The 13,806-nt window shown below is 39.0% G+C and overlaps 2 protein-coding genes across 3 annotated transcripts; one reads left to right on the forward strand and one right to left on the reverse strand.

The window, feature by feature from the left end:
* Window positions 1-498: 498 nt before the first annotated feature.
* Window positions 499-5,734, forward strand: sys1 (SYS1 golgi trafficking protein). 2 transcript variants are annotated; one of them, XM_013269195.3, is made up of 4 exons: window positions 499-668; window positions 2,705-2,989; window positions 3,084-3,151; window positions 3,424-5,734. In XM_013269195.3, the coding sequence occupies exons 2-4, from the start codon at window positions 2,828-2,830 to the stop codon at window positions 3,662-3,664; spliced, it is 471 nt and encodes a 156-aa protein (XP_013124649.1). In that variant the 5' UTR covers window positions 499-668; window positions 2,705-2,827; the 3' UTR covers window positions 3,665-5,734. The 2 variants fall into 2 exon arrangements, with proteins under 2 accessions (XP_013124649.1, XP_005469449.1); XM_005469392.4 differs by having other exon boundaries at window positions 2,733-2,989.
* Window positions 5,735-5,751: 17 nt separating this feature from the next.
* LOC100692329 (neuritin) lies at window positions 5,752-13,653 on the reverse strand. Its single transcript, XM_003441358.4, has 3 exons — window positions 13,273-13,653; window positions 12,222-12,375; window positions 5,752-11,474 (listed from the first exon to the last, which is right to left on the reverse strand). The coding sequence occupies exons 1-3, from the start codon at window positions 13,322-13,324 to the stop codon at window positions 11,246-11,248; spliced, it is 435 nt and encodes a 144-aa protein (XP_003441406.1). The 5' UTR covers window positions 13,325-13,653; the 3' UTR covers window positions 5,752-11,245.
* Window positions 13,654-13,806: the final 153 nt, after the last annotated feature.

The following is a 13,806-nucleotide window of genomic DNA, read 5'->3' on the forward strand; positions in this document are numbered from 1 at the left end:
GTAGCCCCTGGGAGACACAAACCCCTCCACCACGATAAGGTAGTAATTTTTAATATTAATATTAAAAAGATTTAAAACAAAAAGGAAAGGAGGGGAAAAAACAATAACCCCCCCCCAAACATGTTAATATGTTCTTCCTCCTTTGTCTGTCTGGATATTTTAACAGCTTCTTATTAATTATTATTTAAACGTTTATTATTTTATTTCTTTATCGATTTAGATATGCAAAAAGTAAAATTCATACATTTTTACAACCGTTTGGAAGTTTTAACTCGGTAGATTTTCAAAATAAATGTAGTTCATTAAAAGAAATTTTCCGAAATAAAAACTAAACTATTATGAACAAAACAATTATAGACGTTTCTTTTTGATGAATCATGAGACATGTTTATTACACACTGTTGGCAAATAATTAATGTCACAGGAGTGACAGTACATGTGTTTTCAGGAATAGAACGGAAGTATTTTACTTTGGCAGTGACTAGTTGGTCATGAAGTTTTCTTTCCGGGCAAACTGCTGTGACTTCCGTGTTGTTAACAGGGTTTTGCTAGTCCACTGTAGTGTACGATGAGGCCCGGTTAAGTAACGACAGAATTTGGGGAACTTTGAAGAGCCAGAGGGATTATTGTTGATCCAGCATCCTTAAGACTTTCTGATCCGCGGGCAGGTCCGTATCACTTCCAGACCGCTGTCCTTCAAACACGCTGAAGCTTTAACTTACCGCCGACTCACCCTCTGTAATGTTTACAGTTTACAGGTTTTAGGCTGGGTAATAAAAGCCTTCGCGACTTAACCTTCGTTTTTATGTTTAGTTGAGCTCAATATAAATAAATGGATTTGAGCCATTTAGGCTCCCGCCTGTGAGCGATCACATGATATTACATTGGCTTTTGCTAATCTGCGAGTATGTGTTGGTCGACGGCTAAGCTACCTGTGCTATCGGGTTTCTCTGTGTTCACCTAATCTAACCTAACCTAACCTAACATCACCATAACATTACAACCCCGATTGTTACTGAGCTACCTCGGTGTTTATTTAAAGAAGGATATTATGGGTGTGATTTAACTGAGATCCGAGGTAAAGGAGAAGCGGATGTCTTCATTAAAGCCTCGATGCTGTTGTGGATGTTTCAGGTCAGAAATGTCAGCATTGGTGTGTTCACCTGAAGACAAGTTGGATATATTATTGGATTAATTCATAAAGGCATTAGTGGTCATGCCATTAAAATTGCTAAATGTGACTTGGTGTGTCACTCCATCTCACATCATCAGCTTTGTTCAACATTTTCTGCTCGACCATGCCCGATTTACCAGAACTTTTTATAGTCCAAAGTTTGGACACATGTAATGATTGCTATGAAATTTTACCCTCATATATCAAGTATTATTCGGGTTAGCGGGTTAGGGGTAAGGTCTTGTGTGCATCACATCCTGGCCTTGCAAGGCTACTCTAGTGAAATGGATCAATAATCCCCCCTTTCTTATTACTTTGAATTGTTTTTTTTGTGTATTTATTTAACATATGATTTATTTTTATTTTATTATTGTTATTTTTTACATCACTGCTTGTTGAGTTTTTTAATGCCTCTTAGCGTGTTAATAGTTCAGGTAAAGTTTAAAGACTGCTGCATTGTGCGTGCTTACTGAGTGGGTCTTGAAAATGAAATATTTCTTATATTGAACACAATTATTATCTCTGTTATATTTAGAAAGCCATCTGGAAACTTTAGAAGTGTGTTTTGTTCAGAATAGACTGTTTTTGTGATAAAACATATCATATTTGCGTAATCCAGCACCAATTTTGGATGAAAATGGCATTAATTTAGCATTCTTTTAGCATCTTCAATTCAATTCAATCAGTTCACAAATGTCTTGCAATGTAAAGCTTTTGCTCAAATGTGCAACTTAATAGGGCTGCTTGATGGTTTTTTTTGTCTTTCTTTCTTTCTGAACTAGCCAATACTCAGACATTTTTTGAGGTATCTCTCAAATTACAGATCCTGGTTTACTAGTACAAAGCTCAGGCGTTTATCTTCAATGGTTTTTCACGTTCAAATATTTCCTCATTTCTTAATGTATGGAAAAAACAAAAAAAATATCTAGAAGAGTATTTGGTATATGAGGCCCAATTTTTATAGCAACCATTATATATGTCCAAGCTTTGGACCATAACATTTTTAGGCAAATATGAGCTGGTCAAGCAGAAGATCTATGGTGAATTGAGATGGAATTAAATGCTTACACATACACAAAGATAAAAGACAAGACTGTAGTCATCTGCTGACCTGTTTGTAGTGATTATTAGCTGCTACTGATGTGGGTGCAAAGGTCATGAGGGCTGTTTTATCCTCTGTTGTGTAAACCGATAACAACATAAACTTTTACACTTTACTCCTCATACATTTCATCTCATCTCCTGCCTTTTTACCCCCCCAGTTGTACAGGAACTATGAATGCAAGCACATAGTTTACCTAGATTGACTTTTGCAAAAGCTTAAGTCAAGCGGACTAACCGTGTTAAGTGCCCGAAGCGTACTAAACACTTTGTTCCGGACATCTGTATATTTTGTACTTAAGTGCAAAGCAGCTGGCTGTAGCTATAATCTTCCCTATTTCTGTCTAATAAAGATATTAGAGCAGGATTTAAAACCAAGCTTCATACTAATCTAATCCTTTTTTTCCAATGTAACTTTCTGTGTTTCAGATTTTTTATTTTAATTTTATTTTTTTAGATCACACCCAAAAGTCACATCTGATGGGCCAGCAGGTAACAGTCGTTAGCAGTTGTTAACATCCTTTGTGTCTGTACGTGGAACGTCAGCCAGCTATGGCCACTCATTTCCGTAGCTACATCTGGGACCCGGTCCTCATCGTGTGCCAGATCGTGCTGATGCAGTGCATCTACTACAGCTTTTTGGGCCTGTGGTTAGCTGGAGTGGACAGCCTTGTGCAGACTAGTCGGTCACTTGACCAGATCTTCAGCTATCAAGTAAGTTTTAAGATATACGTGCGTGTTTATGTATTTTTGTGTCGCATATTCGCTCTCTTAAAACGGTATTTAAATGTTTTCTCTGCTTTGGTAGGCTCTCGGTTTTGCAACCGTGCAAGGCAGGCTCTCAATGATGGCATTCATCTTGAATTCTCTTACCTGGTGAGAAATATCATCAGTCATTTTTCTGTACGTCATAAATGGATGAGATTTGTGTGACAGCTAAACAGCATCCTGTTTTTCACACATCCCATGAGGCATTCAAAGGGGTGCGCTTTAAAAGGGGTGTTTACACCTTATTTACACCTGTGCAGTTACACGTTTCCTTAAGTGTAAAGGTTGAAAATTTTAAATATTTACATAGAAAATGGTGGACATTTAATGCACGGTGATACTCAAACTTTGGCATCTTTTCTGTGTCACTGTTCCTGCAGCGCCCTCGGTCTGTGGTTCTTCATCCGCCGAGGGAAACAGTGCCTGGACTTCACAGTTACCGTGCACTTTTTCCACATGATCGGCTGCTGGATATATAACGCTCATCTTCCAGCTGCCTTGTCCTGGTGGCTCGTCAACATAGCCTGCATGGCGTTGATGGCTGTAATTGGAGAGTACCTGTGCATGCGGACTGAGCTCAGGGCAATTCCAGTCAACACTGGACCGAAATCTAACCTGTGAATTTTCTTTGGTGACTGGCTGAAAGCATATGAAGGGGTAATCCTTGAGGGACTCACTGAGGAGGTTTTTTTTCCCACCCTCCACTCTTGGAAAAGAGAAAGAACATGAACCTCTGTCAGCACGCATGTTGGATTTTTGTGCTTTGTCTGTTTCCATCAAGTGGTTCACCCAGAGGACCTGATCTATTTATTCATAGCTGCACATTAAATATTGGACAGTGCAAATTTGTAGCATATTAAGACACCTGTTTTAAGTCTTTTGAAAGCACATGCCAGTTTACATCCTCCTCTAAACTAAATGACTACAAATGTTTTTTTGTTTTTTTTAAGTACGTTTTTATGTTGAAATTCTGTATTTTCATTCCCTAATTTTAAGACATTTTTTTCTGATTGTTGTTAAATTTGGCAGACATACACATACGCAAATTAAAAAGCTCTGTCCTAACAGCACTTTAAAGATGCCAGTGTGCAAATTTCACATCAAAGTTTTAGTTACTCCTTCTTAAAGCTGCTTTTAAAAGTTAAATATGGGGAGAAATGTGTTTTTAGACAACAAAAAGGTACAGTGCTTAGCAGATTTATTAGATCATCTGTCACAAAGACAATTATTTTAGAAATCTGTCGAAAATCTGTCAAAAAACTTCAACTACAAAAAAAAAAAAGTTTTTGGTAAAACTGTAAATTTGAAAATTAATTGATGATAACAATAATTATATTTTTGCACTAAAAATATTGTTTCAGCTGCACATACTGGTGGATTAACCATTACAGAAAGATAAAACATCTTACACTGGTGGTCTAATAAATTTGTTAAGCACTGTATGCTAATCAGTAGGTCATCATGTAAATCCAAATATAGGAAAGATTTGTATGCATCATAATTGGGGCTCAATAAGTGGTCCAAAGTAATAAAAAACAGGCTCAATTTGATGTTTCCTACATTCAGCCTCCTAATCCTTGTTAAATGCTTTTCTTTTTGAGTCTGTACCACATTTTGCACAGCAAGCAGTTTTAGGTTCTGTCTCTTTATGTCATGATGTATTATGCAAACCGTTTGGCCACTTCGGGGACAGTTTGTCAGCCACCAGCTGCGTTCTGACAGCTGGCTTTGTCTGTGTTTCTGAAAAATTGCTGTTCTGGGAGGATGTGATGGGGAAAGTCCTAAAATGTGCAGCTCTGATGTCTTTTTCTTTTTCCTTTTGGAGCAGTGTCAGACTTCTCATTTCGCTGGTGGCTTTTAAACTCTTAACAGAATTGACTTTTTATCTTTAATGTGTTACAGCTCATGTTACACACGCTCGAGATGCTCTTCTTTAGACTGTCAGTTTCAAACCTTTGCAGCTTTGATAGGGCGGATGATGCAGTGTCTTGTTTTGCAGTCACGTTTTCCTAAGGTGTGAAATGAGTTTATAATTATAATGCAGGGGGCGATATTGGAAGGTGCAGCCTCAAATTGGAAAGCAGCTCCCATTCAAGCTGCTTTGAGCAGGAACAGAAAAAGCTAGCCTGTCCAAAGAATGTAATCCATCACCTCTCAAGGTAATTAGCGTGGTATATTGATGACTTGTTGTCTTAAATATGTATAATATTATAATGAGGGAGGTCTTGCCTGAGTTGCTAGTAAGCAAGAAGTGAAAAGAGTCAGGATTTCTACCCCTCCTCCCATTTAAGCAGTAGCTTCATATTTACTCCACAGCAGAGATGTCAGACTTACAGTCCACTTTGATCTTATGTGGGCCAAACAAGTGAAACTCCAGTTTCTGTCAGTGTACACATTTCATCTTAATGTAAGACAAAAGTGCAATTTTAACAGTATGACTTGGTTTTTTACATGATAAAGAAATGCAACACTGTAGTAAATGAAAGAAAACCTGTCAGCACAATCTGTTGGGCTTCACTGTAAGAAGTAAATGTGTAAAATACAGGAATCTGTAACTTAATTACTTTGGTGTATTGTGAATGGCAGCGGGGGAGGTCTTATCAGTTGGAAAAGATGTAAAACTTGTGGAGAAAAAAAAAAACTGTAAAAAGTTTAACATTTATGTTCTCCTCCACTTTCAAAGCCATCCAATCGGCCGGATTGGGGTCTTCACCCGACCCGACCGAGTCTGGTTCCTGGGCCTTATGTTTTACACCCCTGCTCTATATAAGAGTGAGCCGACTCTTACAAAAAGTTGAACAACTGTTTCCCAAAATCTCCACAAATTACTTTATTATTACTTTGTACAAACTCGTGACTACTCTTTCTAAGCTGCTATTTTGTTATCTAGCAGTGGAACCTCTGAAAGTGTTCACATCACCTTTTGTATCTTATACTTTTTTTTTGGTAATGTAATTCAATATATGAACTCTGGATGGATCTGTTCACATCATTAAATTCCTTGGGGAGAAAAAAATCACAGACACGGTGTGCGTATTTCTCCTTTCTGAAGATTTAAATGTCTGCACAGCTCATGTTGATTATATTAAAAGGTTAAAGTCTTGGAGAGGAAACTGCAGGTGGGGAAAAAAAAAAGCAAAAACAAACATTGGCCGTCATGCTTCAGACATCAAACATGGCTTCTCTAATGAGGGAATTGCCACATGCATGTCTTTACTTCTCCAAACGTTTTCTGCCCTGGGCCTTGATCCCTCGCTGCAGGAAGTGTCCAGGTGGAAAGCAGCAGATGGGAGAGCACTAACGAGTTGGAAAACGCTGGTTGCAGTCGTCCTTACCCTCACTTTGCTCCCGGGATGACTAAAAACAGAAACTGTAATAGATGGGTTAAAAAGGATTGGCTGCAATCAGTAAATGTACCACCAGTTTCCATCTTAGTGCTGTTACTCTCCTGAAGCCAGTGAGCGCACACTTAGGTTTTAAACATTGTGCTTTATTATTATAAACACATTACTTTTCCATATATTGCTTTATACAGTCTTGTAAATTGTGTATTAAACTGAAAAAAACCAAACCCTCACATGGATACTGAACTTAGTTTTACATTCAGGAGTTCTTTCCATGTTTGAGCTGTCATTATTAGGATTACTATGGTATCATCATGCTTTGTTCAACAGCAGGGAAAAAAGTCCCCTCTTAAGAAGTGACTATTGTATTGCTCATGCTTTGAGGACATCACAACTTTTTTTTTTTTGTATTGTTACCGCCAGGTACACAGTGGATGACGTAACAGCAGTACAAACCTCTTTCTAAAAAAGCTGTGGCATTAGGCAAAATATCAATAAAAACAGAATGCATTGTTTTGCAAAAAATGTAAACCCCGTAATTCATGAAAGTGGTCCAAAGTAAACATTCTTTAACTTTGTTATTTTTAAATGTGTTCTCATTTCGAAGATGATGCTGTTAAACTACTGGGCAGGCGAGTAAAATGACTGTTAGTAAAGAAAGCGTCTCAGAAAACTACGTCAGAAGTAAGGATGGTGGATAATATCACTAAAAGGTTCAGAGAAAATCCAAAGACATCTCTGTATGCAAGTGAAACGGCTAAAAGCTAATGTTGAAGGTGTGCCCTTCAGGGCCTCACGTAGCACTGCGTTAGAAATAGACATGATTATGTTGTGAAGGTCACTGTAACGACTCAGGACCACTGTCAGAGAACAGGTTTGTCTTGTCATCCGTAAGAATAAATGAAAACAAACAAAAATAAAGAAACATCCTGACATGTTGTCTTCTCTGGTAGTTGCATAAACTATTAAATCTTACCACCTACATACTAGCAACCATGATATGGGAAGCATTAGTATGCATGGCATGGTAAATTGCAGATATACTATACAGGACAAAAGTATTAGGCCACACCTCTTAATGTTTGAATTTAGGTGTATCAAATCAAGCACGTAGCCACACCTGCAGTCTTCTTGTGAAAGAATGGGTTTTTCTCAAGAACTCACTGAATTTAAGTGCTGCCCTGTAGTAGGATGTCGCTGTTACAACATTAGTTGTTACTTGGGGTTTATGCTTTTTGATCTATGCTGTAATTGTTGCAACCACAAACCCCCCTTAAACCCTGAGCCATAACCTGATTCGACTACATGTCAACTATTGTGACTGATCTGTTCAGTCCTGTTGATTTTTCCTTTTGAATTTATCAGTGTGAGAATAACAATCATTGCCTCATTAAAAGGAAAAATAATCATATCAATATGAAGACTCCTAAATGTCAGCAAATTACTGGAGGAAAATTGCTTAAGCTATTCCCCCCCAGAGGAACAAATATGTTTGCACCCTCAAAAGAACTGACTTAAATAAGAGGAGGAAAAAAATCCCTGCAGTTTATTTATTCCTATCACCTGGCACCGCATATAAAACACTGGGACATGACCACACATAATGCACCAGCACAAGCACAAACGACATCAGCCACTTACGTAAGTTACGTTGTAGGCTCTACAAAGATTCCCTGCAGAAGTCTAAATCAGGACTTAGTGGTATTATTGCAAAGTGGAAGTGTTTAGGAACCACAACAACTCAGCCAAAGAGTGGTCACATAAAGTTACAGAGCAGAGCTGGCGAGCGCTGAGGTGCATAGTGCGTAAAAGCTGCCAACGCTCTGCTGTCTTAGTAACTGCAGAAAGCCTCCTCTTGCATTAACATCAGCACAAAAACTGTCCACCAGGAGCTTCATGGCACGACTTTCCATGACCGAGCAGCTCCTGTAGGTGTAACGTGTAGGTAGCCCAATACTTTTGTCCATCCAGTGTATGTGAAGGCATCATTAATGTTAAATAGGCTTTAAAACAACATATGGTGGCATCTTCTGCAGAGAACAACTGAACTGTTGAGCAGCTTAACGAGCATAAATTGGGAAAAAATGATTTCAGAACTACATCTGGTCTTCTCAGTTCCTAAATGCTTGTGGAGTGTTGTTTCAAGAAGTGATGAACATGCTTTTATCTCAAGTGCTTTTGAGATATGCTGCTGTCATCAACACAGTAACATTTGTCACTATCCATCTCATTATATTTAGTATTGTGTGTTATATTTATTTTAAATATAGGGTTTACATGATTTCCAAATCCAAGCATTCTGTTTTATTTGGCTCTTCCCACCTTTTTTGGAAAAGGGATTGCACTTTGAAAGATGAAAGAAATAGAAACAGAGCAAACATGCTGATGGAGTTTAGGTAGGTACGGGGGTGAGGATAATACATCTGCATAACAAAGGATGCAGGCACACTGAGGAGCTAGCGAAACTTCATGCACAGATCAAGACCACTGTACGCCATCTCCGAGGTAAAATTAACAAACTGTCCATTTTTCTGAAGCACTGTCACAAAAATCACCATGCACTTGTGATAACATAAATGACTGAATGATCCAACTTTTGACATTTTGTTAGGATCAGTTTTAAAGCAAATATGTATATATGGACACAGTTTGGGCAAAACAAACAAAAGATAAACACTATTTCTCCACCATTTGAATTTACTCAGAACCAAAGGGCTTGATGCTGTTTTAAGAATAAAAACCTTTTTTTTTTTTTCATGACAAATTCACCAAAATATTAATCACAAAAGACAATTACTACTTATGACATCTCATAGACTTTTGTGCTAAATAGATGCAAGTTATATTGCTACAAACTGCAGCACTCAAACACATTTCAGTGCACATTAATCTTCCTGTTTCTGAAGTTTGTCATTATTCTCACAATTTGACTTAACAGATAAAAAAAAAAATTAGAAGAGGAGTACATTGTTTGATATATCAAACACATATTAATGATGTAATCAGTAGAACTTTATGGCAGATTTGTCTTTGAAAAGCCATCCACGTGTATTCTGTCATCTACTGGACTACGCAGACTACTTCAATGCACAAGGTTACTAATACGATGTTAACAAGTGAGCAAGTGAGCATTTTCTCACAGAATGCAACTGAAAGTCACGAAAATGAAAATTTTGTTTTTACACAATGATCAGTGGGCTGGAAAATTAAAAGGAGCTGTGGTTTAACTAAAGCATGGATCATGTGCAATAGACATCCCCTATTTTTGGTGTCTTTATAGCAGCTATGCAACATCAGCCATGATGGGCTGAAGCCTAATAAGGAGAAAGGGAATCCAAAGTTGTGTACGAACTGCTTGATTGTCACTTTACTACAACATTTTCTACACTTCAAAACAAGTTAAAGGGTGAATTCACCTCTATAGTGCATACAAATGTTGTTTAGTCGTGTCGAGTCTGATTTGGTTCTTTGTTTGATCGGTAACAACCTCAAATAAACAAAAAAGTTATCGACTTTTAAAATTATCGACCAAATTTGCATTTGGTCGATAATTTCTATGTTGTAACAATACGTCTCGGCAATAAATCTGAGTATGAGGGCTGCACCCATGAAAAACTTGTCAAATCTGTTTTGTCATTGTTAAATTGCCAATATACTTTGTTTCTTCAGACTTCGATCGTCCAATCCAATAAGCACCAAACAAGTGTCAGTAGCAGAATAAGCTGAAGATTTGGCAAGGTTTTCATGGGTGTAACCCACATACTCAACTCTGCTGCTCAACTCAAAAATGTGTTTTCCTTACAAATGTGGAAGCATTTAAGGAGAAATAAACAGGCTTTCCAGCACTATAATATTTATTATCAAGAAGCATTGTTACAACAGAGGACAACCAACCAAACAATAATTTCCTTGGTTTTCGTACCAAGTTTGTAAGGAACTTAAAAGCTCGGTAAGATGTTATTCTTCATGACGTGTCTCTTTAGTGTTTTCACAGAGCAAAGCTGTGTTTATACAAACTCAGTGGAGGTCATAAGGTTTATGCTGTAGCTCATAATTAAAGAGGCAGACTGGCATTGTAGTAGTCTGACAGCCCCATTTTCTGTACTACAAGCAGCAGCTGGTTAGCTTAAAAACTGGAAATAAGAGGGTGGGGCAGAACTGCCAGCACAGATCACTCACAAACATTTTATAAATCATTTCTTCAAATTATACAAAAGTGAAAAAAATATATATTTAATGACAAGCTAAGCTAAAACTGGTTGCTATGCCTTTCATATTTACTGGTGAGATCTTAAAGTGGGGTCAGTTTTTTAATTTACTTGTTGTAAAATCAAACTTTTCCTTTAAGGACCATGATGAAATCAGACTTTACGCAAAACACACCATGGATGCAATAACTATCTTATATACAAAAATGTGAGCGATGAATAAAAAGTTATTTGGGTTTAAAAACTACAAAAATTGGACGTTATATTTTCACACAGGTAAACTATATTGCAAGCTGTGTTTGACTGCACGACATTGTACAGATATATGCGGCAATGTGCCTGCTCCTTGTACAGTGTTAGTAACCCAGAGCCACAGGTGTCTGATAGTAGAACGAGCTGACCAAATTGTATGTGAAATCCACGAGAGTGTGTGCTTTTAATCTGTTTACAATGCGATTCTTTCTGCCACTCCACCCAAAGCTGGAGTATTTGAGAGAATTTCAAACCTCATTCATCGCAGACATCAGCGACTCTAGGTCAAAATAATCCTTTGAAACATTTGTGCTCTTAAATCCTTGGCTTTAAGTTTAAACTCTGGAGGACCGAAGCACAGCGAATACAACGTCCTCCTCACCCAACCCCTGCTCCATCTATGCAGAAGCCCAGCCGGGCCCAGTCAAGGCCAGGATCAGCGGCAAGATGAGGACAGCGCTAGGTGAACTTAGACTGGGAGAGGAGCTGGGACTGCACAGATCAAACAGACTTCCCTGGAAGCGTATCTTCCTGGAGTCCTGCCTCAGATTCTCCCAGATGGAGCTGACTTCCTCCTGACAGTCGGACAGCGCCGTGAGGGCACAAGTGTGGAAAGCTTCCCAGTGGCTGTGGCAAATAAAAGGATCATCAGATCAGTGCTGTGTCTGACATTTCACTCGGAAGTCATCCCCACAACAGCATGCAGACATGCACTGGCTGTGCCCGATTAATTCGCTTGCCAAAAATCCATCACTCAGACGGCTACGAAGGATGCAAGTAAGTCAAGCTGTGCTTTAATTACCATGGCAACTGTATGAGAGAGTGAAACAATATCACAGATGATATTGCAAGTGGGCAATTTTCAACCAAAGGATTAAGTGTAAATCTTTGTCTTCAGTGCACTGTGTTGGGGTTGTGGAGTGCATGCAGTAACAGTGACAAAGAACTTCCCCCGAATTTCATTACTGCTGCAGCGAGGTCATAAATTATTTAGCACAATGGCTCAGTGTCTCAGCACCATTCATTTCTCTAGTCTCCTCTTCTCTGGGATTGTGGCATCTGCTCCCTTTCTCTCCAGTATTTTGTTATGAGATGAATATTTCATGCTGTATCTGTCTATATTATTGCTCTCAATTACGCCTTATTTGATCGTAATTGAACTGAAAAACAATTTTGTGCACCAATGGGTTTCTTAATCGACCCATGAAAGCTGGTTTCTCTCTGCATTTCTTGTTCTCTCTGCTGGGGTTATCATTTGGATCTTAGTGCACATGAAAGCTCTACTCACAAAGAGTGATGAGAGCTCAAGCTCACAAAACTCTACAGGGAATGTCTCGTTGCTGCTCGTGCACTCGCCGGTAAAGTAATTATCACCTGCACACAGCTGCCACTCCCCTCTCACTGGTCACGTTCTCCTGGTAGTTGTCCATGCTCTCTCCCAGCTCCAGGACACATTCGGAGAAGTCCTTATAAATGTTCTCACACTTCACATCGACAGAGTCTCCTGGCACCGCTAAGGACAGGAATACTGAAAAAACAGATACAGGAGACAGCTTTCTTTACCACTTTTGTGATGCTTTGTCCACTGACGAGCTACAAATAGCCATGAGAGACAAATCAGCATCCACTGCACATAAATCAAATTTCTTTCTCGCTAAGTGTCTGGCTTAAGATTTCAGACTACTTTCAGACTTCACTTACGAATATACAACCTTTAAGCAAAGACCTCTCTATTGCATTTATCATAATAAATAGTATTACTCTTATTTAATTTGATAATTTGACATTTGTGACAGGTTGTCAAACTTTCACTTCAGAAGCTGAAACCCCCCACCCCACACTCCACATTGCTTATCAATAATTAAGAGTGAAATAAAGGGGATCCAAGTTAAATAAAGGTCAGCATCAGAAAACTCTTTTGTCTATTTTGCCTACCAAAAGATCACATTCATTCGGCTCATGCTCTTCCTGGTCGTCCAGCCCCACAGTTTTGGAGCAACTGCTTTAGACAGATGTAATGTGGAGGAAGAAAACAGTCCTGACCACTGCAGCCCAATGTCGCTTTGTCAATAATAAACTGTACTGATTATAAAGTGCATATTTCTGTTTGTAGTAAAAGTGACAATTGAGTGAAAAGAAGAAGAAGAAACCATTCCGTGAGTTTTTGTCTTTAGGTAAGTGTTTCATGTAAGAAAGCTTTCACACTAAGTATAGATACAACACCCAGTAGGCTATCTACCGTCGCTACAAGCAGTTGGCAGTGGTACAGGTCTGATAACCATCATGCAACACTGATGGAGATAAATAAGCTTACGGTCACAGCACCTACATTCTGCTGCAGGAAGATTTAAAAAAAGACAGCTTTCTGTGCCAAACCATCCCAACAGGCTCCCACCATAAAGCGACTGAGATTTAGATACCGTACCGGTGGCAAAGGCAACAATCCATCCGATCTTCGTCGACATGAAAAATCCCATATCATCCCATTTCAAGCCGAGCGGAGGGCGCGGGATGCTGCTGAGGCGCCGGAATAAAAATAAAGCGGCTCTGAGTCACACGGAGGTGATTAGCTGCCCATCATTAATTTGAGTCGGTGTGTATCAGTGATTGAGCGCCGATAAACACTTGGTAGGTGTGTATTCACAGTCTTTCCTTGCTCCGGCCGACTGCTGACGTTACCTGCCCCCCGGCGCGCGCTGAGCTCATCTTCCCCCCTTCAGCACCGGACAGTTCTCACCTCCCCGAGCAGGAACCACGGCCCCGCTTCATCACCCGGTGCTTTTATGCTTTTGTTAGACACCTCACACAGGATGTCATCACAGGATCTCAGCTTTTACATATCCTCAATCACATATCTGAACATATCTGAGGTTAGCCTGTTTCATTTTATACTGATTGTTGGGAAAATAAATATTTACTTTGTTCCACAGGGAAAATGTAGAAGTGTTGTGGAAACGTG

The sequence above is a fragment of the Oreochromis niloticus genome, linkage group LG5, assembly GCF_001858045.2.
Source record: "Oreochromis niloticus isolate F11D_XX linkage group LG5, O_niloticus_UMD_NMBU, whole genome shotgun sequence".
Classification (NCBI taxonomy): domain Eukaryota; kingdom Metazoa; phylum Chordata; class Actinopteri; order Cichliformes; family Cichlidae; genus Oreochromis; species Oreochromis niloticus.

Bases quoted from the DNA above. Each gene is read 5' to 3' on its own strand.
- sys1 (XM_013269195.3), top strand. From the start codon at position 2,828: ATGGCCACTCATTTCCGTAGCTACATCTGGGACCCGGTCCTCATCGTG. The intron at 2,990-3,083 runs GTAAGTTTTAAG...CTGCTTTGGTAG, and splicing joins ACCAGATCTTCAGCTATCAA to GCTCTCGGTTTTGCAACCGT. The intron at 3,152-3,423 runs GTGAGAAATATC...CTGTTCCTGCAG, and splicing joins ATCTTGAATTCTCTTACCTG to CGCCCTCGGTCTGTGGTTCT.
- LOC100692329 (XM_003441358.4), bottom strand. From the start codon at position 13,324: ATGGGATTTTTCATGTCGACGAAGATCGGATGGATTGTTGCCTTTGCC. The intron at 12,376-13,272 runs GTACGGTATCTA...CTGTTTTTTCAG, and splicing joins GATTGTTGCCTTTGCCACCG to TATTCCTGTCCTTAGCGGTG. The intron at 11,475-12,221 runs GTGATAATTACT...TATTTGCCACAG, and splicing joins GGAGTGGCAGCTGTGTGCAG to CCACTGGGAAGCTTTCCACA.